The sequence below is a fragment of the Strigops habroptila genome (genome assembly GCF_004027225.2).
Source record: "Strigops habroptila isolate Jane chromosome 13 unlocalized genomic scaffold, bStrHab1.2.pri S16, whole genome shotgun sequence".
NCBI classification, from domain to species: Eukaryota; Metazoa; Chordata; class Aves; order Psittaciformes; family Psittacidae; genus Strigops; species Strigops habroptila.
The window spans coordinates 3,867,947-3,894,099 of NW_022651054.1; the positions used below are offsets into that span (position 1 = coordinate 3,867,947).

General features: G+C 40.4%; 1 protein-coding gene across 15 annotated transcripts in view; it reads left to right on the forward strand.

The window, feature by feature from the left end:
* The window catches only part of BCAS3 (BCAS3 microtubule associated cell migration factor), a 364,101-nt gene that overhangs the window by 252,096 nt on the left and 85,852 nt on the right, over positions 1–26,153 (forward strand). Inside the window, exon 24 of one of the 15 annotated variants that reach the window (XM_030472300.1) lies at positions 455–2,490. The exons of the other annotated variants lie outside the window; for them this stretch is intronic. Coding sequence (XP_030328160.1) covers positions 455–480 — 26 coding nt within the window. The 3' untranslated portion in view covers positions 481–2,490. Of the gene's footprint in view, positions 1–454; positions 2,491–26,153 lie in introns of those variants that run through there. 15 annotated transcript variants of the gene reach the window in all.

Here is a 26,153-nt window from a genome sequence, read left to right on the forward strand (position 1 = left end):
GCTGCGTGTCTTTCAGTGGCTAGAGATAGGGTGACTCATCCTGCAAGTGTTCGTAGTCACATGCTGCAGAGGTTTTTAGGCAAATTTTGTTTAAGCAACTGTCAGATGAAAACTATCAAAGCTCAGCTTTGTTCCTATAAGTCTCAGAGTATTCGTCATAGGGTAACAGGGATGAAAGCAGTCATGTGTAGCAAAGCCACACTGCTGGGCTCTTGTGCTCAGGAATTCAGAAGGAAATGAGTATCATCTCTCTTTAATTTACTTTCATTACTGTATCTTCCTTTATTTCCATGTGCTGAGGTCTGGCAGGCTTTGAACTAGCCAGGTCATTTCTAAAATGCAATATTTACCCTATGCCACTTATTACGAGTCTGCATCCTGAGTGACAGAATTGATTCAGTTGGTGCTGCTGCACTTTTAATGTTACCTTTTATGTTCATGTTTGTTCCAACAGAGTGGCCACTAGCACAGACGACTTGAACTTGTATCACCCGCAAACTGACAACGCTGGAGCCACCAGTTTGTCATTATCCCTACTAGTGTATCTGATTTAATTTTGTGACAGTGGATTAATTCTTAAAATTGCAGTGCTTTTTGCTCGTTAATGGTCAGTAAATGATTCCGGGGGGGGTTGGGGGAATGGAATTCATCAGTTTTGTAGTCGTTTTAATTCTTCTAGTTTTAAGTTGTTCTATAAATATGTCTTTATGGATGTAGTTTTACTAGCTTAAAAACATCTAATTGAAAACAGTTGCTTAAATCTCTTTGGATCAAGAAGGCAGTAATAAGCAAAGAGAGTATCTTATCCCTGCAATCCAGAAACGCTTAGTGACTGGTATACTCGGTGCATGTGTAATCAGCTTCTTGTTTCATCTAAAAGCCTTAGCTCTCTTGGTGTGATTTAGTACCTCACCAGCAGCATGGTTTTATTTGTCTCTAAGATTATCAACTAGTGAAACAAAATATAAAACAAAATGGCACAACATACAGAAATGTTTTTAAAAATAATTAATTTCTGCCATCTTCTTGTGTGTATAATGTGTCTGGAATATCACCAGGCTGCCGAGAAAAAAAGCGTTAGATTTGCCTTCTTGTAAGTTAACATTTTCTTGCACATTATGTGATGTTATTCTTATGACTTAATGTTTGTATCAGGAAGGACTGATCTCTGCTGTTTTGTAAGGTACCCAACAGACGAACCCATAGCTCTTAGGTGAGATCAGCTTGTCCATTTACCTGTTGATGCTGCTTGTGATTCCAAAACCAATGAGCTCCAAGAGATAAACGTTTGGATGTGCATAACTTTGCTTTCTGAAATAGCTATATTCTGTGGATTTGGACTTGGTGAAGGGTTTGTTGCTGTGATTTGGGTTTGGTTTATTGTCTTTTGTTTGTTTAATGTCAGAAATTCAGGTCCTTTCTAGCTTATGAGATGTAATAACTGTAGATCCCATGCATGATAGTGAGATACTTCAATTATTTAAAACACTCTGGGTTATGTTGGTAATCCATTGAAACAAAAAATTATTGATGACCACTCTGGTTGCTGGCCCATTTTTAAAGGCTTATACCTGCATCCCTCTGGCTTGAAATCTGGTACCATTTTCCAAAGTGATCCTTAGAAAGTGCTCTACCAAACTTTGGAATTTTGTAAATGATATGTGGCTCATTGCCAAGCAGGGAAGCGAGGTGAAGAAAGCCACTCTGTGCTTGTGGAGAGGGAATGCAAAACCACGAATCTTCCTTCATGCAAGTGGGAAATAAAATAGGTTAACTTACATGATCATCAGTGATCATTGCTTTGAAGACTTGGGTTCAGATCACCAGGACTGTTCACATGGTCAATTATAACATCTTATTAGGAGTTATAATGAACAGAGATGATAATTTCATAAATTGCAAGCACACATTTAACTGTGCCCTAGATTGCATGGATCTTATTTCTTACTGCCTAAACAGGCAAACTGTAACACGGACTTTCAAGGGAAAACTACATCCCTCTGCAAGTTTTGTCATTTTCCTTTTTATTAATTTTATTTCTAAATGTCAAAGAATTTCATACAACTTTGTTAATCTTAAGTATTAAGAAGTGGTAGCATCGTGTCTTGCAGTTTGTGCAGGCTGCCTTCCCACAGTCTGAAGGAGCACATACTTGTGCAGCTAGAGCATCTTATTCTTTGTTCACGACTTAAAATGCAGTGAGAGTTCAACCCCTGAAATTCTTTTTCTGAGTCTTTTTGATAAGCAGGTAGCACTTCACACAAGCCCATTGTTAAAAATCACTTGCTGTTTGGTGGTTGAAGAAATGCATAAGTGTATTCCATCCATCTAAAAGCCATCCATTACGAAAAATAATCAAACATCCCTTTTTTCTTGTACATTTGTGTCATTCTGTGAATCGGAAGCATTTTATGTACTAAGGGCAATGTGCTTTGCTTTTGGAATTCCTGAGTTTTACTAAAACCCTGGGGCATAGTTGGTTCAGGAGACCTGAGGTGACCTGTGAATGGGAGCTGCTGTGTCCCTTTGCTGCTTAATAAGATCATTTTAAAGAGAAGTTGAAATACAGTGTCCAGATCCAATATAACATTTTAGTCCAAAGAGAAAATCAGTATTTTTATTATTAGCTGATCTCTTGAAAGCACATTCAGACGTTAATTATTTCTCACAGCTCTCCTCTGAGAGAAAGATGGGCAGTTTCCTCGTTTGTGACAAATCTGAGAAAGAGAAGAAATCAGATTACATTCCTGAACCCTAAGAAACTCTTTGTGCAAAGTGGGCAAGAGCTGAAGAGGCTCTATATAGGCACTGTCAGGCACACAGCGTTGAATGCTGAGCTCTCTCTGCAGGCAGGAAAGGTGCAGGAGAAAGTAGGATCTTTTTTGCAGATTGTTTTGCTTATGTTCATATGCTGTCTCATTTGTGAACCAGCCTTTCCATTCTTCCTGGACTTCAAATAAAGGCTTTAGTTTTTCTCCTAAATCCCAGTGATTGACTGTCTATAAACATGCTGACAGTCTCAAAAATAATGATGAGAAATGTGCTCACAGTGTGTGTGTGTTATGTCCAACAGAAAGAAGTTAATGTTGTGTTTAAGCAGCTGGGCTACTGTCTTACCAGGGTTCCGTTCTTTGGTCTTCCCAAGTCTTCCTGTGGGATCTCTTCCTTCAGTTTAAGGTAGCTTAAAATTAAGAATCCTTCTGGGCATTGTCTTGAAGTTGAATTAATTTCTAAAATCTAAACTATTTCGACCTCTGCAGGAGAGCAAGCGTGAATCTCTTTCCTCTTTCTTTCTCTGTGGGTGCAGTAGGATGATAACCCTCTCCTGCCTCTGCATTGCAAGTCGTGTCTGTCCAAAGCAGCACATCCCCAGGTCCGTGTAACACCAAATGCAGCCAGAGCTGCTGCAGGAAAAATCACCAGAAGTGCAAGGGCTTATTTTACTGCTCCAGTTTTGATGGTGCTTTTGATTTTGGAACAGCAGAGGTGATGGCAAGAGTTTTATCCTTGGCACAAGTCAAGGTGCAAACCTAGAGTTCTGGGTCAATTCTGATGGAAGAAAAATGGAACTGTTTTCCTACTGATGGGATGTTGAGCAGAGGGCTGCTGCTAGCTTGTGTTGATCATGTGAAATGCAGAATGAAGTTCTTGCATCAGTTGGGAATTTTGTGGAATTCGCCTCCATTTGACAGTGTTTCCAGATGGAAAGGAACAACTGTCTGTTTCCGTACAGTGCCATTTTCATTTACTTTAAATGGATTTGAGTTTGGGGCAGGGGGTCTGCTGCTTTGCTTTCAGTGGCATGAAGACAGATGTTATTTCACTGGGCTATTGGAAGCTTTTTCTCATCTTGCAGTTCTGTTGTAGGTGTACATCTTTTGAACAAAGACAAATTCCATTGGAAGTGTTATAAAGTTAGGTGCATTTTCAGTTATTTTAATGATTCCTTATTTTTCTAGCACAGTAGGTTAGAAACGTGTTAAAGCTAGTGGTAAAGTAATTTATGAAGGGCAAATGGAGTTCAAAAGGTTCAAATATACAAGTTCAGTTCCAGCATAATTTGGATCTTCACACCTCAGTGTCCCAATAGAGAAACTGGATACTGAGTTTTTACAGGTTTTACTGTAAAAACTGAGCCCTCTAGAACTTCCGAACTAATGGATTTTGCAGAAATGATTTGACTACCCTGGATGTCCATTAGCTGTTTTGCTTTTCTGTCTTTGCTGGAAACCTAAATAGCTTTTACTTGCGCTTTTTTTTACTAGTTATATGTTTGAAAGAGATGTCTTTTGTATTACAGTAGCCGGTAGGAAAAAAGTGATGTACTCAAAAATTGTCAGAGCATTTAATCATAGTATATCCTAACTAGAATTTAAACTGTGTGTCATCAAGAAAGTTTCCATCTGTAGCATACCAATCCCAAGCTGACTACATGCAGTTTTAATCTTCTGACTCTTGAATTCATTCTTTTTTGTGTGGCTTTGGTGGTGTTAAAATTTAATCCTCAGTAGTTACATTGTATTAAGTCTATATTTCTCTCCTTTCCTTGCATGTCCTACTTTATTGCTGGCAATGGATTTTGAAATATCCTGAAAATCTGTGGTTTCTAATATGGGGATGATTGATAAAATGCCTTTCTACCAAATGGGTAGTTTAAGAAAGTTTCCTCTCTTATTTGTTGAGCTGTTAGATACTTAGCAAAATTTAATACCTTGTAATATACTATTCCTATTAGAGGTGCCTGTTTTTCATGGGAAGCTCTCAACATTTTAAATCTTGCTGATTTAAAAGAATTTTGTATCCAGTTCATCATATGTTACTCATACTGCTTTTATCTGTATGACATCACGAATGAGAATTAATTTTGTACACTAATATTAAAAGCAATTTCTATATTGCAAATGGGACAGAATAAGAAAACAATAGAAAAACCTATAGATTTTCAGGTACATGTGACAATTCTGGAAGTTTTACACGTGGAAAAACTGGCTGGCACAACAGCAAGAGGAATGGTAAAACCACTTCCATTTTGGAAGAGAGGGGGATAGGGTGGATGTGTTTCCCCATGTCAGACAGCACTTGGGAGGAAGGTAGTGTTGAAGCTGGTATGGTTCACCACACAAGGGGTTTATTTTGTGGTGGAAAATCTAATCTTTCCAAGACCACTTCTCTTGGGTATAAGTCTGAAGTCTGCTTTATATTGGGAGATTGGCATGAAATCCACAGCACTTAAGAGGATAGAGGCCTTTGTCTCCAAACTGTACATTTTTTTGGAACTATAAAAGCAGTGGAACAAGAAATGGTTTTAAGAATATAATGTTAAGATCCAACCTTGTCATCGTTTCTCAAGTAAAAATATGTTATAGATCAATTTTATTGATTCATATCTTTTTTCCATGTGTTTTAGAAGATTCGCTTAAAAAAAGGAAACCTTTCATATTTAACTAATGATCAAAGAATTAAAAAAAGATTAATTAGAAGGAGCTACTCCAATTAGCCAGAATGACATCTTCTTCCGCTTCCTTTGTAGGCACCATTCAATTCTGGGGGAAGCAGCAGAGACTTGGGAACTGTTGTGATGTTCAGTACCATGCGATATTTGAAGCCCTTCTGTCCTTCCTTGAAATATTATAGAAGGATGGATAATAAATATAAGCAAAGCATGGGAACAAAACAGGGCAGTGTTAGGAAGGGAAGAACTGGGTGAGAGAAAAAGAGGTGATGCAGGGAGCTGCTGGGTGGGGGATGGCTCTGTGAGTAGATGTGTTCAGTTTTCAGTTTACAGGCAATGGGGCAGAAGAAACAAAGTGAAGAGAAGGAGAAGGAGGAGTTGAAAGGAATGAAAAGACAAGAGACTTATTCAGTAAGTAAATTAGAAATTATATCAGATAACCACACGAAAACAAGAGCAGATCCCTGACTAATGTAAGTTGTTCTGGCACCACTGACTTCAAGTCAGTCTACACTAGCTCATGACCTGGACAGACCGGCTGAGTTGAGACCAGAGACTAATTTTTTAATCTGGACTTCCTTGCTTTGTGTACTTAAGTCTGACATTTTCAAACATCATAAATTAATATGCAACAAAAATAGAATTGGCATAGGTACTCACAAGGAGAGGAGTGATAGAAAAGATTGGATGTCTGGTGCTCAGTGATCTTTGATGTCAGAGGATCACAGCTGTTAGTTTATAAGTTATAATGAACATTTACGTGCCTGCTTTTATCTTGAATGAACTACATATTCTGGCTGATGAATATTGACATGATTGAAGTGAGATGACGTAGATTTTAATCAGTTGAGGTTCTGGCTCAATATGTGCAGTTCTAATTTGCTTTGTTCTACTTTAACATATTAGATTTCTTGCAACAATATTAATGATTTAGGGGAAAATATATGTATTTGGAGAATATTTGAATACTTTGATATCTGTCTGTCTCTCCCTCCAAACTGCCCAATGCAGGCAACCGCATTCTCTGGCTTTCCAAGAAGAACCATAGCCTCTGACACTTTAGAAGTCAGTTTTACTCCTCAGGAAAAACAGAAACACAATTATTTCTTCTGTTTGCATTAATCCATGGGGAAAGCAGCACCTCCTGAATTGCCAGGCAGCTTTGTGCCTGGCCCCCATAGTTTACTGAACTAAGGCCCCTTACCAACATACACAAAGAACTAAGAATTTTCTGTTTCTTAAATGACTCATTTTGATGGTCAGTTTGTTGGCCAAACGCTGATACACTTCCATTCAGATGTAAAATGTAGAGCAAATGATGTGCAGCATATTGCTGTGTGATGCATTTTTGTGTCTGTGGAGCAGTGTAATGCTTTGGCCATCCCTACTCCATTTCTGCTAAGGCACCTCCTGAAGTCAGGCTAACGCTGCTTTTAAAATGAGCCAGCATCACTTGGATGTGGGTGAGGTGCAGCAATTTGGGAATTGCTCCCAGCTGGTGGAGATATGATTTCCAAGCAAGCTGGGTGGCTCTTTAACCGCTCTTCCCAGTAGAAATAAGCTAAAATACATAGAAATTGTTGCTTTGACAAATAAGCTAATGAGCCACTCAAGTTGCTTTATGTATTGAATGTAGCTGCTTGACAGTTATTATTATTTTCTAATTATATTAAGTTATAAATTATTAACAAGTGTTTAATTTTAGTCCAAACAGATCCAACAGAAGGGATTTGTACAGTTATGAATTGCAGCAAAATACAAAATTGTTGAGCTTTTAGTATATGCAAACTTGGAGACCCTGGTTATTTCTCCCTCTTTCAACAGCCAGTCATGAAACTTTCTTGACCTTTTCACCTTTAAACTTTATTTGAACTTGGAAAGAAGACTTGTGAATTGTGGAGAGGGGAGAAAAAAAAGGGAAAAGGAAAAAGAACAGGGGTGGGGGCTGGAGGAGGGAGAAGGTCTGATTATATGTTACCGTAACAGTAATACTAGCAAAATAATCCTCCTCTTGTGCATGAGTGTCTGCTACTGCAAGCTTCGGGGTAATAAGCTCACATGACATGCCTAGAGGCTAATGCTGGCCTATGCTTTTTCTTTTTTTTTCCTTGTACATATTTAAACAAAGGCTGATTATCCAAACAAGAATTTGGACTGCATCAACTGGACCAGTTAAATTATAGTTAGTAAAACTTGGCACCTTCGGAGCTTGGAATGTTACAATTACAGCTGGATCCTCATTTGTTAGGCAGCCTTACAAAACAATAAAAGTGGAGATTTTTATCTTTATAGGACACAGCTTAACTCTTTGCATACAGAGAACTAAGTGCCAAATATTACAGTTAGTGCTTAGACATACTATTCCAGGCCAATAAATGTGATTAAACAGTTGTATCCATGCTGTATAGGACGTAAGGCAAAGGGAGCTGCTTTGCCAGCACTCGGGCGGATGCTGTGGCACTTGTAGTGGACGTTCATTACCCTCCAGGATTTCTCTTGAGATAAGGAACAAGAACACAACAAGCAATTTGTTGTTTGATCTCTCTTCTCTTATGCTGCCTTTTTGACAGTATCACTGTGGCTTTATTTTAATTTCTCTTCTTGTATTTCCTGTCGCTATGAAAAAAGCTTGTGTCTGTGTGGGATCTATATGGTCACTGGAGCTGGGTCTGATTTGCAACTTTAGGATGAACTGGAAAACTGTCTTCAGTGCTGGCTTCAAATCATTTTTCACTCTAACCCGCTGAGGCCAACAGTATTTGCTCTCCCCATTGCCGTCCTCGTGGGGCTGCTCTGGGCTGGGTAGATTGTAGGGGATGTGCAGTTACGTTTCATTTTAACATAACTGCTGTTGACCATTCCAGGGTTGTTTTCCCTTCTCTGGTCCTACAGAGAAGAATTGGCTTTGAGTAGTCACTAGCAAAGCCAAACTTTGGCTTTCTTCATTGTGTAATATATAGCTCTGGTTGCCAATCAGAAAATGAAAGTTCTTTTCCTAAAATTAAACAGAGTCCTTATCATTAACCTAGAACAAATCAATGCCTTTGCATTAATTCACATGGCGCAGGGCCAATTTACAGCTCTTCCTGATCTGCCTGGTGGAGTTTTTTGTCCATAGGTTTATCTCAGCTTCTTTTTTAAGCAAGTGTTTATTGTTTGCTTTTTCTGAAAGCCTTATTGACTTATAATGATTGAAACGTAAGCAGTCAAGAAAGACGATCCAGAATGTCTGCAGAAGCCCACCAGCTAGATAATGTTTACCAGGCTATACCAGGAGTTTTATCTTTTCTCTTCTTTGCAGAGTATAAAAGCAAGTTTTCATTAAAGTGTGAAAAACTTCGTTTATTGTGATAGTTTCGCCATGTTTCAGTGTACTTTTGTCTCAGTAGTGACAACTAATATGGATAATGTGTAATTCTGCCATCAAGATACCGTGGGAGTTACGAGAGCAAGCAGTAGGTATTTTTGAATGGAAGGACATTTAGTTTTCTTGCATTGAAAACCGAGAAGTTAAAGATTCTTAATCAAGATAAACTTGCAGATCCATAAGGCGCAACTTAGTCTGGGAGGAATGATACCAACTGGAAATAAGAAAGACCTAAGGAAAAAATTGTGAGTTAATGTTTACTCTTTTATTACTACTTTAATCGAGTGACTTTACAACATGACCTTTTAAATTGTAGCTGGTTTAAAAAGGTGTATTTGTGTGCTGCAGGCCCATAGAAAGTGCTGCTGGGTGCAGCACCTGTCGGCTCCTGAGCTCTAGGCTGGGCCAGCTCCACGCTCAGCACAGAGCCCAACACAACGGCTTTGTAGTCAGACACTTAAAGTTTTCCATGCTTGTAGCTCAAGGGAGAACTCTCTCTGGCCCCAGGACTTGGGGCAACAGCCGCTGTCCATAAAACTCTTGGGGTTTTTCGTTGGGGACTGTTGAGCCTACAGGAGGTAATGCTGCAGGAGGAGGAACCAAAACCTGGATTCCGAGGGCAGATGTCTGCACCTTCGAATGTTACCTGCTGTGCGTATGGGAGGCAATAAAAGGTTTCTTCTCCCCAGTGTGGAAAGGAGTCTGATTCTTGCTCTGTGCTCCCCGGGTCATCTGCTTTTTGCCTAGTTCTTAGCCACAGCGTTGAGAAGTTGGGATGCCCAAATTGGTCTTCTGCATGACAATATTTAATTTCAACCAACAGTATTTGGTTTCTGGCCAGAAGAAATCCTTTATTTATTACATCTGCTGTCCTTGCTTTTTTTCTGTATTGAATAGACTCACCTCGTGCCATAGTGAGATGATTGAAATGGTGCTTTGCTGATTTAAGGGACCCAGGTTTACAACCTAGATACAAATGTCTGTAGTACCTGGAATACCCATCAAGAAAATATCCTTGGTATTAAAACAGAAAAGAAAGGTTAGCTGATCCACTAGCTATTGCAGATGAGATGATCACCTAGCTGTTGACAGAGGGAATCTAAAATTTTAGAACCTGTCTTCAGACAGTCTGAATGTATTTTCAGCTGCCAAGAAGTCAGCAGAAATGATCCATGGATAAATGAGAGCAACATACTGTATCTGCAGGAGACAGTTTCAGTCCAGCAGCGTTGTGTTTCAGCTGGTTTCTAAAACACCAATTAAGAAACAGTCTTGGATCAGACTTTAGGTAGCCAATATTATATTCAGAAATTATTCCCTGTTGTAATGTTTCTCATCTGTGGTCTTATCTAACTCATCTTCTCTTTTTCCCTCCTCCTCTGCTCAGTAGATTTATTCCTGAATGAGCAAGGGAGTGAAGGAGAGGAAGCAGGGCAAGAGTTAGTTACCATTGCAGAGATCTTTCAGAACTGTAGTTCCCACCCTCTCCCTTTTTCTTTCTTGCATCATGAATTTATTGTGAATTAATATTAACTTTAACCTTAAAACAATTCTGATTAAATGACAGAGAAAGAAAAGAAGAAAGTTCATGGTGTAAGAGTCAAAGTGAGAAGAGGTCCTCAGTAAAATTTCATCAGACAGAGCTATACTTGGGAAAGAGTGTTTCTTGTAGAGCAGGAGTCGTATGCACCATTACAAAAAAGGAGACGCTGCCCCTCATTCTAATCTGATGATTAGAATGACTGTAGCTGCTGCAGGAGACCATGAGACAATCTCCGTGTTACGGACACTCTTGGGCTGTTTCCTGTAAAGAATGTTTTAAATCAATCGTGGAAGTTGGAAGAGAAAACTTTTCACAAAAACGCCCATTATTTAAGAAAAAAGAAAAAAAATTGATTTTGAACTATTTTATTGCTGAGGCTGTTGCTGCAAGAGCCACTCCTGATGCTGCAGATGCATTATAACAAACAGATTTATTTTCAATTTATCTAATTTTAATTATGTGTTATAAAATAGTTTCCTTAAGCGTACAAGAACCACTTGAAAAGTTGCCTTGTTATCTGTATTTTGGTTTTTCAGGAATGGTTGATGCACACACAAATAGCTGTAAGCCTTCTGAGGCTAACAGGGATGCAAATGATTTAAATCCTATTTCTCAGTACAGTCAGAGTCTCGGGTGAATGGAACAGCAGCCAAGTCTGTTGGTTCTTGTGGGTTGTTTGTTGGTTTAAGTTTAATTAAAGAAGCTTTTGCTTAAAAAGAAGGAGGGGACATTCTGTTTAAATGTAGGTATCTGTGATAATTCTGTAATGCATCTTTTTCTCTCACAAGTTGTGTTTGGAATAGAGGTTTACATAGATGGCCATAGCTGAAAATAATACGGAAATTCTATTTATGCTTCAAGTAAAGAATTCCCATCACTGGCAAATCTTAATTTACTTCTTCATCTGATTTCTGATGGGAAAAATCTAATTGCTTTTGTACTGGAAATAAAGTTGATTGAACTCAGAATTTTTCCAGTGGCTCAAAAGGTTATTTCCCAAGCAGTGCTCTTTTACAAACTGCAGTGGTTTTTAGTTTATCTGCTTCCTTCAGCAGATAAATGTTCAACATGAATATACGTAGGGAAAGATAGCGTCTTAATATTAATGTGTAGTAGCCATATTGATAGGTGGAATGTTATTTGACCTCCAGAATTTCATGTGAAATCTCTTCTTTTAGACATGATGGCAGTAACACCCGAGAGATGGAACCGTGATACAGTAATCAGCTAAATATAATTTCTGTGGTTTTCTTTGTTTCATATCGAGCTCTGTAATTTCTTTCTAGAACAAAACACTTGAGGGCTTTTGCTGCCTATAGGAACTGTTCAATCAGTATTAACATGCAACTTGTCAGGAGCACATTCTTAGAAATACTTACTCTGATTTCCCTAAGCTTTGAATTGAAAATGCCAGCCATGCAAAACAGAGGTTTATTTGTGGGTTTTAATTTTCTAAAGAATTATAGAATTTCTATTTGGTTTAGGAAGCTAAAAATAGAAAATAAGATGTTCTTTACCTTTTTATTTCATAGAATCATATAATTTACATTTATTCCTTGTAGTAATTTCATTTGACCTGAGCAGTACCTGTTGGTGAAAGGAGAGCTGACCATAGGCCAGCAGCTTTAGCATTTAACACAGTTTACCTTGACAAACCTATTTAAGATGATCAGTGAAAACTGGGTTTTCTTGTGAGATGTCCAACTCTTTCTGGTTTTGGCAAATTCAGAGCTATTTGGGGACTCGCACTGCTGGAGGGAAGTTTTGCTTTCTGTAGCAATCCCAAGTAGAAAGGTTCGAAGTAAGGGTGGTGTTCTTTAAACTGTCATCAAACTTTTCAAACCTCAAAGGTTTACACCAAAAGCAGCATATGAAAGCTTAGGTAAATTTGCCTTTTACCAGGACCCTTTCACAGAACTTGTTTTCCCATCACTTCAGCAAATTCCATTCAGTTATTTCAACCGGCATGAATGGATCTGCCCTCGGAAACGACTGCTGGTGCTGCGTTTTGTAGACATCAGCACGTTGTTGAAAATGAGTCAAAACTACACAAATGGCTACAGTTGGGTTTGCTTTACGTGCTGGAATTACTTAATTGGTGGAATTACTTAAGAAACCAGTTGGGTTTGTAATTACAGTAACATTTTTGTCTGCCAAGTTACTTTCAATATAGCAGGTTTAAACTGATCCAATTAGTAGTGAAATTGGTGTAATTAAGCTAGCTGTTAATGAAACGCGTGCACGCACGCTGCTTTTCAGTGTGTTGGGGTAGGGGGGTTTAATTATCCTTCTTACAGAAAGCAAGTTTCTCTCCATGTAGTCTTTATTTGAAGCCTTTGTGATGAGTCTCTGTCAGGTAATGGGGGTGGAATACGATCTTGGGGATAACTTGCCTAATTCTTGGGGGGCTTGGACTTCTTGTGGCTCTGAGGTCCTGGTGTTCAGTTGCACTTTGGAGGATGCACCTCCAACAAGGGATGACTGTTGCCATCGTAGTGCCAAGAGATTAACCGGCACATGGAATGAATCAGGTATTTATAATAGCAGGAACCATGGTAAACACTTGACGGGGTTCCCATCGTGTGGCTTGTTTGGTGTAGAGAGCAGCTTAGCAGCAAGGGTCATCCGTGGCTGGTATCCTTGCAAAAGCAAGTTAAAACTGCCTCAGAGAAGGCCCAGAAGAAACCCTCCAAGATAAGGGAGGCACTCTGCAGTCTGCAGAGGTGCTGCTTAAACTCCTGTGTGCAGCATTATGGAAAATTTTACTTAGCAGTTGCCTTCCCTGTAGCTGATGAATACAAGATTTCAGTGTTCCCAGTCCATTAATCTTCACAAGCACATCTGCATACTGAAAAATATTTTTAAAAACAACATGAAAGAAATTACAAGCGCTGATAATTTTTAAGATAAAAAGAACTAAAAAAGCAACAATAAACTTAGTTCACTTCCGTATGTGAATCCCAATCCAACGTGAGAGAGGGGCTTTGCCATTTAAAATAGTTTAATTGCCTAAGAGGAAAGCTTTGAAAAGTGGTTGTTCTGCAGGCACTGTGAATGCAATTCCCACTGCGGAATATCCTGGCCTGCATTGTATCAAGTAGTAATATCTTGCAAGTCAAAAAGATATTAGGGAGGTGTTAGAGACAACACAGGAGGAGTTAGTTAATGTTGGGGGGTTGAGAAAGTTAATTATGTTGAAAAGAAACTAATGGTGAAGGTGTGGACGAACCAAATACTAGGAAGGAGGTTTTTGTATTTGGAGGAGTGCATAGCTAAATGGCATAGCTAGAGCCATTCTTTTCTAGCATATTTGTTGATACAAATACGATAACAGTGATGTCCAGATGCCTGATATTTCCTGAAATGGAATATTTTTAAGGGTTCCCTTCATCTTTTGAAACTTAATGAGCAACAAAACCCGTGCTTGGTTTTATGACTCTGGATTTCTATTTATTTTATCAAGTACTTTTCTAGTAAGAAGATACCCAGAAAGCATGACAGGTAACTTTGTGATTCCCTTCCCATTTATCCCAGAAGTACTTAACGACCTTATTGTATAAGGCAGCGTCTGCTTCAAGGGGAGGCGAGTCAGCACAATAAAACCTCCTTGTAGACTCTGCTCCCCGCTTCCAGCAGGGAGTTGCATTGTGAAGAAATTCAGGGCTTTCAGGTCAGGCAGGATCTTACCACGAACCCACCTTCTCCCAGTGCCTTTTGGGTTCGGATGCTGCCAGGCACCTTCTGCCAGCTCCGGCAGCCGTGGTGGGACAGGGGCAGCTGTAACATCTCCAGTGGCTGCCGAGAGGTTTGCCAGTGCGGCTCTGCTCCCAGTTCCTGCATCCCTCCCCGAGCCAAGCATTCCCAGCAACAACAGGAACGAGGCACCAATAGCAAACGGAGCAGGGAAGGGACAGAAGTTTGAGAAATTCGGGTTAGCCCTGATTTAGATCAGATTTTTACCAAAAGTAGCTGGATTCTAAGTTCATTTAAAGAACTAATTTTCTGGATCCAAGTGTTTTTATAGTGAGGGGATGTTGTAAAGAGTTGTTTATAATGGAGTTTATCTTAGACTGAAACCGTTTGCCAGCCTAATATCAGGAACGGTCTGAAAAAGCCTTACAGTGGTGGTAGCTTAAGGAAGGGGACCAGGGTGGGGGAGAAAACCTAATAAAAATAGCTGAGATCATTCAACAGTTATCAAGAAACAGATACTGCAGTTTTATAACAGAGAGCACTAAAAGTATATGCACTCTTAAAAGGCAATTAAAATGTATACTCCAAAACTATAAAACATTTTCTTTTCATCTGGAACATTGAGGGCAGATTACAACACATTAATAACGTTTTGTTTACAGTTCAGTTTCTGATGGCTTCCAAATGCAGTCTGTGTAGATTAACCAGAAGGAGTCCAGTTCTCTTTTAAGAGAGCTTGTAAAGGAAAGCAATGTGGTAAGATTGTTATGAAAAGCTAGTGTATTTAGGAAATAGCACTTAGCAGGGTCTCTCTGAATGGCTGCCAGGTCAGGAAGCTGAAGTGCAAGGCTTGGCCCTCGTTCAGGCCCCCCACTCCCGGCTCCTTGACCACACAGTACGTCAGGAGCATGTCACGGCGAGCCAGGAGCTCCACCACGCCTCCACCGCTTGGCACAGGCATTTTCACATAACCCAGGGCTCCGGAGGGGAGGGAGGCACGCTGGGGCCAAGGGAACAGGCTGCTTATTAAAATAGAAGTGGATAAATAAAAAAAGCATGGGAATCGAGCGGTCGCTCGGTCCTGTTGCCGCAGTTAGCAGTGCCGGCTCCGCGGGGTGAGGGCGGCCCTTCGGCACGGGAGAGCTCACTGGTGGCGGAGGGATCGCACCCTCCGCCTGGGAAGCTCATCCTCTCGCCATCCCACAGGCCTTGCATGAGTTGTACCTCTCAGTAAAGGAACCAAGGAGTATGACGACGTTGTCCCAGCAAGTTCTGTGTTGAACACGCAGGGAACTGTGGGTGGCTTGGTGGTGTGGCTGGGCTGTGAGCCCTGAGGCTGCAGGTCGCCTTGTCTTTAACAGGCTTCTGGGTGGCAGGATGTGGGAGCAGAGCAGGGGCTCCTGGGTGAGGTGGCTGCTGGCTTTGTGCTTGTGCAGGGCGAGGGGAGCTGTCGAGGTGCCTCAGGCTGTGGAGTGGGCACTTGGAGAGGCTGCTGGGGCTGGACAGGCACCTGAGCTCCGCTCCTGCCATCCGAGTGGCTTTAGTTTATCCACCGAAAGAATTTCTTCTCAGCATAACTGTATGAATTCTCATTCGCATCCCAAAGTATTCCCTCCACATGACAATATCTTGCTGCTTTTTAAATAACAGCAATGGGGGAATGCAGCATATTTAATCAGTCCTAGCAATGTGTACCAGCTTTCTCTAAGTCTTACCAGTGCAGGACTTACCATGCAATCTCCAGTGAAGCCTTAAATCGTGTATTGCTTTGTCTCCTCTCCCTCTCCATCTCCCTGAACTCAGCTGTCCTGGCTTTCTGAGGGACTCTGGTTGAGCCAAGTGCACAGTTTAGTTTTGGTTTTGTCTGGTGGATCAAAGTCAGGACATATCGGTGAGCCCAGCAATACTGTTTGCATGCTTGCATGACCCAGCTGCTTTAGCTAAATCAGAATGGCACTTTGGTATATATTTAGTTTAGTTCATAATACTGCTCGCACTGCTCGCGACTTTTCCACTGCTATTTTGTGTGACATATTTTGTGTTTGCACTGTGGACCTAGCACACAGTGGGATTCTTCAGTATCTCTCTGCAGCCAGCTCTGTAGAAACCCACCAGGAAACCCACCAGGCATTAAGTAGAATAATATGGCAGAGAATCTTATTTTCCTGAAATGCTACAGCAGTATATTCTATATCAAATGCAAAGGGAAGATGACTGCTCTCCAGTCACTCCTTCAAGACAGTTGTCCTTTGGCCGTGCTTTATTTGACTGTATAAATAACTGCTGTTCATTTGTACAGGCTGTGATCATGGCCATCAAACCACTCTCTCACCCTTAGAAATGGATCCCCTGGTTAGAAAAATCTGCTTTTCACAGCCATTAAGTTCACTTCAGAAATATTTTTACAGAGAGATGGGGGATAAAATGCCTGGTTACGTTTAACACTTGGTGCACTAATAACTCCTGCCTTTCCTGGACAGAGCGTAGAGCATTAGTAATATGTTGTACATTAGCAACTTGTACATTTGATGGGAAAATCTAATAAATTATCATTACTCAGAACTGAGTAATTATACACAAAATTAAATGTGTGCATGTGTGTATGTGAGAGAGGAACTTCGACTTGTTATTGGTTTCAGACAGTGACTCATTAAGCCATTCTAATGCCTCGGATATGCAGCAGGAGACTCTAAATGTTAACACTTACATTCTCATCTCCATAAATGAGGATTTGAACACATAATTCCCTGAGATGAGACTATACCTCTTGATTTTTATTTCTAAATCTATGTTAAACTGGCAGATGTTAGGGAGTAGCGTTTAGCATTTTTCATTTAGGTTCTGATTAAAAGACAAGTTTTTTTTCTTAAAACCAGCAAAACTAATTATTCATGAGCGCAAAAATCACCATCCCTGGCTAACAGACGTCTCAATTTAGGGTCAGCAGCAGATAACATGAGGTCTATAACAACTGTTGGATCATTCAGAATGCGTCTGAGTCCCCAAATGGTGTTTCTGGTTTTCATTATTTGAAGGAATAGAGGGGAGGAGGAAGTTCAGGGAGCCACTCTTGCCTTTGCTCCCACAGTGGCCATCCACACATCGTGAGGGCCGTGTCGGTGTCTGGTAGGATGTGGGTTTGCTCAGAGCTGCAGGGGTTCCTCTGCTTCTGCCTCGTTGGGCTTCAGCTATCGGGTGATCGTTCCCAGGGACTGAAAAGCTGAGAAGTGAGAAGGAGCAGAAAAAAAGGGTTTTAAGCTGTTCCAGGGTGACTGAATTCCTTCAGCTGCCCGTGGACTTGAAGGCCTATTACTGGAATAACAGTTTTCCCGTATTTATTATTCATATCCTGTACAGTTATTGGTTATTTGTCACCACACCTTCATTACTGTCAGGAAAGCTGTTCTGCACTGGCAGGATGAAAACATATTCAGTTTCTCTCCTGTATTCCCGTTTTGCTTCCTGACGTTGTGCAACACCTGAAATGGTGATCCTTCGGGCAGTTAGTAGCAATGTGGATTGCTACAGATTGTACCACTGTGTGCTGTCTAAAATCCACACCTTGAAGAAAAAAGTATCTGATTTCATTAGCGGAGAGATCATAATCCAATTGTTTTATTTTTAATTTCTCTTTCCTGAGCTCTTTAACAGATGCTGCTTTTTGGCCCTTTGACAGAAGCCTTTTAGCCTTCCTTATGAAAATCACAGATTGCAGCCTTCCGTGTGGGCATTTCTTGAGTTATATAGTTAACCTGAGAAGGCAGAAAAAAAGCATTATTACATTGCTACAAGCTGCCAGCTCCTTGCTAATATTTTAAAGGTGTGGGTGCGTGTGTTGCTCTTGTGTAATATCAGTTCTCTGTGATTTTGTAAACAGAACCCTGTGAACTCTCAGTATCCCAACTGCGGTGTAAAGGCAAAACTAAAATTACTCATTTAAGGTCATCTGTTTTTACTGACACACCAAAGGTCTAGGAGAAGGAGTGAGCAAGCATCATATTTCTCAAATACAAAATTTTACAGTGGGAACGTGTTATAAAACATTCTGCCAGTGTTGTTTCCCTTGGGATTTAGAGTGAGAGACATGAAGGCTGACAACTCTCTTCCTGTTGTAGGTCAGAGCTTCAAGGAACTCTGTAATCTTCCCACCAGCTTTACTCTCTCCTGGAACTCACGGTTAAAATTAGATGCTGGCTGAACTTTAGCAGTTCAATTTGAAAGCTTTCAGAGGCAAAGTAAAACAACTGCAGAGGAGAGCTTTCTCACAGTGCCATTTTGAGAAGCCACTTTGTACAGAGTAACATGGTTTCGCTAACCGATGGGTCCTTGCATAGATGTTATCATAAATCATGATTAACAGGAGAGGCAACGGGGCATCATGGAAATAATCTCAGTGTGTACTTTGTCTTGCAGAGAGGTATCTTTCTTTAGGATATTGCATTACGTTTTGATTTGATTTTTTTTTCCCCACTTACTCTTTCACCTCTTGCCCCAACGTTTGTCAGTGACAGCAGCACGCAAGCAGTTTGCTGCCCCAGCTGAATGAGAAAGATCAAACAAACACAGGGAAAAGAAAGGGTGACGAGGCCGTCCCGTACGTGATATGAGTTACGAACTGCCGAACCAAGAATCAGGCTGGAGTTCCAGCAACACAGGAGAGCCTCGGCATACAGTACAGAAGGGCGAGGTGTTCTGCTTAGTCTCTGCTGCAGGAGGCTGTACCCTTCCCGCTTATAACTCAGCCTGGCTTGATTACCTCTTTTATTCGGGACTCAAAAAAGCTTGTAAATTTTTTTATCATTCCTTCCCAGATTGCGTGGAGTGTATTGGAGCCTTTGCTTTCTTTTGCCCACATCTGTTTTCCAAACTCATTACTTTCATGTTATTAGGTTCATTTAAAATGCTGTGTTTATTTCCATCCCACAAGTTTATTTTTTACCTTTTGAAATAATGCAGCGACTCCATCAAATGATGATTTATTTTATAAAAATCACCATCTACCAATTCTTCCTGCATAATAATCGTTGCTAGCAGGGGCTTTGTCAGCAGATTGATATCACCATCAATGCTGAGGACTGTTCAGAGATGCTGTGCTGGGAATACTACTTGTAATTTCAATTACTTGTAATAATAACACAAATACTTACCATAATTTAGAAGGAAGCCCTCCTGAGAAGAGCCTTTGTCTCACTACTTGCACAGTACCTAGCACAGCATTGGCCTAATCCTGATTGAGGCTGACAACTTTAATTAATACAAATATTAACCGGAGCCCATGGCCAATCTAGCAACTATCTGAGGACACTGCCGTTACTGAAACGTGTATGACTACAGCTTCCCAGTCTAATCATCATTCCCATCTCACTGTTACCTTATGGTTTTGGCAGGTCTGTGTGTTACTTTGCCACCTGTAGCTTCTGTTCCCAGCCTCATAATGGGGTGTTTGGGGGCTGGCTGCTTTTTGGTCTCTATTAATAAAATGTCTAAAGCATCTGCTTGGTTGGGGACCTTCAGCTGGCTGTGTTATGGGAATAGTGAGTAGTGATCACAAATCAGTGACAAGAGTTGGGGTTAGCAAAGTTCTCATGTATTTAATCCAGGTTGGGATTTAAGATAAGGAATACAAAAACACACTATGTGCTGTTTATTATAAATTTCTTTTTTCTCATCACAACTATAGGCACTCCTTAGATCTGAGAAAATTATTTATATGCAGTTAATCACCCTCAGAAATGCAAATCACACCTGCTGCAAGATCTATGGAGGAGCTGCCTGTTGTCTTCCTGGTTGAGATGGGAGTGACAAAACAAGAGAGGAATCGTCATCTAACCTGGAGCAAGCCTTGCCTTGATGCTGACTTGCTACATGGGTTTAGGAGAACCAGGAGGTCTCTGTAGGCCAAATTCCTTTAGCATTAGGGAACAGTTCATTACACCAAAGGTGATTTTCAGTTCTGTGGATCAGTGCATAAATCACTGGAGATTTATGGCTGTTTGTGTACAAAATGTACATTCCAGAGGCATCCTGAAGGTGTTCACAGTAAACTGCTGACTTGATTCTCCATTATCATGTCCTACATATAGGGGTTGGTTAGACTAGTGCAAAGCGGTCTAAAATTGTGTTTTATCTTATTGTCCTCAAGTGCCTTTTTTTTATTATTATTTTTAATTCAAGATGAAGGCACAAGATACTTCGGCTTAAAAACATTTGCTATCCATTACTATACAGTAACCTATATTTGAAGTGCAGGAGAAGCCTTTGGCAACTGTAAGCAATTGCTGGTTATCAATGCCAAAGCTGTAAAAATTAAAATAGGAAGTCACTGCATAGGCTCTGAGTGTTAGTGTTGTTTACATTCCTAATTTGATTCACATATTAACCACAATTAACATGCTAGCAAGATCTCAAGCATATGTTTCTTCCATCACAGAATGTTTTTTTTCTCTTATGCATTACTCCAGATTATTCTTAGCTGGAAAACCTTTTAACAAATGCAGGCGGTGGGAAAGAATTGCTGTTTGCATTATCTTAGGGGATATATTTGTTGGAATTGGGTGGAGGTGTTCTTCTGTGCTGTGACCTTGCTGGGTACTGGTGTTTTAGTGCTCCGTGGGCTTCTATAAATCTTCAAGGACATGTTCGGCTCTGGCTGGGGGTGAATTTCCTGCTACGTGAAGCACTTGCCTTTTTTCTCTCTCTGGCACTCCCAGATGGAGATGGTGTTCTTGGTTGCAACTGGAATAGTAATAATAGTTCCCTGTGAGTCACATCCACTGCTTCAATCCTGGTCTTTCCCTATTGCAAATAATCCCTCCTTTCTCACCCCACCCCCCTTGGTCTGAACTCCTTCATCGCCCCCATTTTCTTATGTAGCCCTGTGGGCTATCAGGGAATTAATTGTACCAATAAACGCAACTTTATTTTATGGTTTTATAGCATGATTAGCTATCAAATACTCTCTACTAAAATAACATTTGCTAGTCTGTTTCAAGACAAAGTTTTGTTAGGCACAGCGGGCCTTTAATCCCCAGAGGAGTTCAGCTAACTAAATATAATATTAGTTAACATATTTTACTGATGTTAAGAAAATACTTCTGTGCTACAAAAGCGATCCTTAGTCATCGTATTCAGTTTGCAGTAATGGCTGTTTTCCTTTGTAAGCTAGTAGAGGAATTTGGTTGATTAATTCTGTACCTCATATTTTTTTTAATGGTGATGGATATCTTTTATTGGAAATTCCAGTTAGTGTTACAGAGAGAGCTTGATTCTGTCATCGTGCTATTAATTAAGTCATTATAGGAAATTATTGTTTGCATAAGCTTTTTAGAGCTAACGTTTAGGAACAGCACTATGTCCCTCTTGTGCCATTTTTCCACTGGTCTAATTCCACTGGTTTGGTGGGGCTCTTCTAGATTTATTTCTGATACAATTGCTGCACTCCATGCCAAATTCTAGGACCTTTATAAAATAACGAGGAATTTTATGGTTTGTTGGGCAGTCAGAGCAGGCTGTGATGGGTTTTTTTAAGATGTTGAACTGAGGTGTCAGCTCAGACAGATCCTGATGTTTTGGGAAAATATATTCTGGACACCGGAGAAATAATTCTGCTTGCCAAGTTGGGTTAGACTACAGAATAATCTTCCAAGTGGTGGCAACCTCACCACATGAGACATGTAAGGTGAAACAAGTGGTTTTATATGGAGCAATACCACGTTTGTTGGAGGGAGAGGTGAGATGGTCCAACGGCTTTTCAATTTCTGAATCCAGTTAGAGTTTACATGGCAAATCACATGAGGAGAGCTGAACCAAAATCCAAGTAAAACACTGTCAAGAAATAGTCCTATGGGATATTAGCTGGAACTCAGTGGTCTTTCTGACCTCCTAGGAAGAATCTGTTGCCTGTTAGGAGGAGGTAGGTGTCCCTTGGATGGGTTGCCTCTGATTTCACCACACTGGGGAGTGTGGCTGTAAGATACTTGCATGTCAAGGACTCTGAGAGTGTAAGTATCCAAAATCTTTTAAGTGACCAGATTGTTATAAAAAACATGACTCAGTGGCGCCTTTGCTTCTGTCCTCATAGTGTTGACCGCCTTTTATGTTATGTTAGAAACTCATATGTTTTGATCTAGTATAATCCAAATGTATTTAGTCTGTATTTTATTCCGCTTTGTAAACACGTTTTTTCCATAGCTGCAAATGTCTCCACAATTATTTGTTTCAATTTGTAAATTGAACAAAAGGCTTTAATAAACAATGTCCTCAGGCATCCTCTCCTCTTCTTCTCATGAAGAAGCATGATTTCTAAACCCAGCAGCCTGTAAACTCTTTAGAAATTCAAAGGGGAAACTTTCACCATTTTGTTCAGTTTGGCCATTTAGAAGTTCAAAGCACTTCTTGCAATGAATAAACTATGTAGCTGAATTTGTAAATAAAGTTTGGAATTACAAGTTGGTATTTCAGAGCCTGCTGGTGGTGGCATTGGTCTCATCCAAAACGTGGCACCGGTTGTGACATTAGGAGCTTGTCAGAGGAGACTGTAAGGCACTTGATTGCTTGATTCAGTATGCAAAAGATACACTCTAGCTAACCAGGATGTTTGATTTTATACTTTGGATTTCTGCTTATAATTGCTAAGCTGTAATTAGACAAGTATAAGCTCCATCGTGCAGCTTCTGGCTATGGATACTATAAACACGCAAGTTCGGACGTCACAGTTGAATGGGATGGCCAGGCAGTGACAGCCAGGAGACTTATGACTGCAAAACTTCACTGAAAATCAAAACTTGTTTGTAGGATCTCCAAAGTCCATAGCTGATTCACTGTGTTTCAGCAGTACCTGGTGCAGTCTTCAGGTTCCCTAGATGCTAAGGAATTTGAACTGAGGAATTCCTGATTCAAAGGACAGTGAATGTTGTTTCTATCACTTACGTAGAAGTGTATTATATATTTACTCATGTGTGTCGATAACACATACACACGCCCATTCATAGAAAGGAATTAAATCTACTAAACATTGGAGCAGTGACAAAAGAAAGCAAATCTGCTGATTCAGTTCATCTCAGGAGGACTACAAAGATATTGTGAGGTTATGCAGGGAGAAAATTAGAAGGGCCAAAGATCAACCAGAACTTATTCTGGCTTCTGCCATAAAAGACAGTAAAAAATATTATGTAAATACATAAGCAACAAAAGAAGGGCTAAGGAGAATTTCCATCCTTTATTGGATGTGAGGAGAAACATAGTGACAAAGATGAGGAAAAGGCTGAGGTGCTTAATGCCGCCTTTGCCTCAGTCTTTAATAGTAAGACCAGTTGTACCCAGCCCTCTGAGCTGCAACAACTGCAAAAACAACTTGCTCTAACTTGCACATTTGATCCTTGGGCATCTGATTTTGTTGGGAGTGGGGCTTTGAGAGTTAACTCTAGTTAAAAGGTAAAGATTATCATTTGGTCTTTCAGTGATGAAAAATGGAGGCGGTATCTCAGGGCAAGTCGCGTATTATAAAAAGGCAATGTGAATATATTAGAGCTTGGTTGTGGTGCATAGTAATAACCTGCTTTTAGCAGTTATAGTGCTTCAAATAATTCTGCTTTTAGTGCTTGGATTCACATTTTTATCCCCCATTCCACAAAAATAGGACTTCATCCTGTAAACTTCCTAGATTTTTTTTTCTTTGCATCTTTGAGAGAATGGTAATTTTTACTTTTCTAATATTAAATTACTAAAAGCTCAACTTTTCCCTATTAGCCTGTTGTTTGCTACTGTAGTTCCCATGGAGTTTTGCTCAGGGAGAATGGGTTTTGCTGTGATCTATCATCCTTTTATCTGCTAACACTGTGTGCCATTCAGGGCTCTGGTGAGGAGCAGCATGGGCTCACCTCAGGACAGATTTCCTCCTCCCCTGCCTGCTGTCTTCCCTTCCTCTCACCTGAAAATTACCACCCAGCACATAGCAGCACAATTGCTCTGTAACTACCACATTTCTTTTCTGGCATAGTGAGGTAACAGGACTCCAGGCAAGTGGTTCATCAGTGCAGAAGCGTATTTAGGAATATCCACAACAGGTTCATGCTGTTCATTGAATACCAACATTGTACCAAATGGAGGTCCAGAGTGAACCCAGACGGGTGGCCAGCGTACCCACTCACATGAGTTTGGGGAAAAGAAAAGGTAATCTGCTGTGCTCAGTGCTCCATGTTGTTTTCCTCTTCTAGGTAACAACAATCTCAGCAGTGATCCTTTAGTGTTGAGGTTTTATTTTGTCTTCTGCCACTAACAAACATTTAGCTACCAGTCACTATTTTAGAGCAGAAATGGAGAGAGGCAGAAGAGTCTCTAAGGGGGTTGTTTGAACCTTTCTTTTGATCATTGCTGGCTGGAACAGCTTCTCCTTTCAGCATGTTTTTAGCTATTTCCTGATTGGCACCATGATGCTGTTAGTCGCTAGCGCTGTTGGTAAATCATGGCTCAGGTAAAGAAGCACAGACATAATGGGAAGGGTTCTCCACTGCTGTTAAATTTGGTGCATAAAACATCCTTCAGCTTGACAGCAGTAGTTTATTGTGTCCTTTCCAAATCACTCCTTGAGATCTCAGAATTGATTTTCAGAACACAGGGATTGGGAGTTTTGCTGACAGATCACCAGCTGGTTTTCAAAGCCCTAACCCTTTATTGAAGAGAAGTTTTTAATCTCCCTCCCTAGTACCTGTTGCAGACACAGGGAGCTTTAGCCTATCTGTATCTGCCCATCTAATCCTTGGCTTTTTTGTGAACAGGAAGGCTGGTTTTGTTTTGTTCTCCTGAATTTCATAGGGATTTTTAACTTCTTATCAGCCTTTTCTTGGGGAGGGAATGGGTAATATATAGAATCCACGTGGTTGGTTCCCTGCTGGGTGATACTGTCTTTCTCACAAGTCTTTTGCTCTTTTCATGCAAAATATGGTGTGTGAGCTTTTTATTTTGTCTTTGGTCAGATTCTTCTCCCATTGACTTCATTGTTAGTGCTAATAAAACCATGGGAAATGTTTTGATGGATAGAGATTGCAGTGACTTGAGGTTTAAGCTTTGATACTATATTGGCTGCTGCATATAATCTTCGGTAAACCAAAGATAAAAAGCATAGCTTGTTTTAGAAAGTCTTGGGCTTTTCAGAATGACACTTGGCAAATTTTGATACTCACGTTGTCAAGTATTTGTCCACATATCAGTTGTTTTGTGCCGATGTTTACACTCATTTTGCCTTAGGGCTTGTTTTACTGAGTTTGGATAAAGTGTTTATTATGTGGGTTGCAAAATATGTTCCTAATAGTATACTAAACCATGGTGCCACAATGGCTAGGAGTTGTTCGAATCTCCTGTTGTGCAACAAAGAGCATGGCAGGTAACCACAAGCCATGGTGTTGGCTATCTTTTAGGGAGGCTGGATGATTGTGGTAGGGCAGTACTTTGCTTTCCGCTCGCTGGTCTCCCTCAGCGTTAACTGTTTGCTTGGTTTGGCTGGTGGCTGCTGGCAGGATCATCTCTTAAAAAGATGTTAGTCTCCTCTATGCCCAGAGGCTCCCCTCTTCAAAAGTTAGTGCCAAAATGCAGCAGCTCCACAGGAATTTGAATCATGGCAGTGTGAAAGATATCTGCAAAAAGAATGAGCATGACAAGCTTGGTTTTGAGCGCCAACAGGTAAAGGTGATCTCTGCAGCAAGCCAGCAAATTACTGTTTACCCTTTAACCTCTCATTCTGGGTTGACTTGAAGCTGCTCTTGTTTGTAGCCTGTTTACAGCAGTTGTGTGGACACTTACTAAAATTTAAGATGTATTTTGGGAGTATCTTTCCATCTCGTGGAAGATGTGGTACTTTTGTTGTTTCAGGATATCTCCCACATGTCACCTCTCAGATTGCTCTAGGTGGTCAGGAACTTCATCCACTCCCAGATAGTTCTAACTATAGCTCATTTAGCAAATCTTACCTAATGGAGATTAAAGAATTTATTCTAAAATACAAGTTAGGACACAGTCCTTCCAGAGCCAGAGTGCCTCCTGGAGATTCTGCTTGAAATAAATAACACTGAAAAAGTTTGCTTTCCTTAATGCAATAATATGTA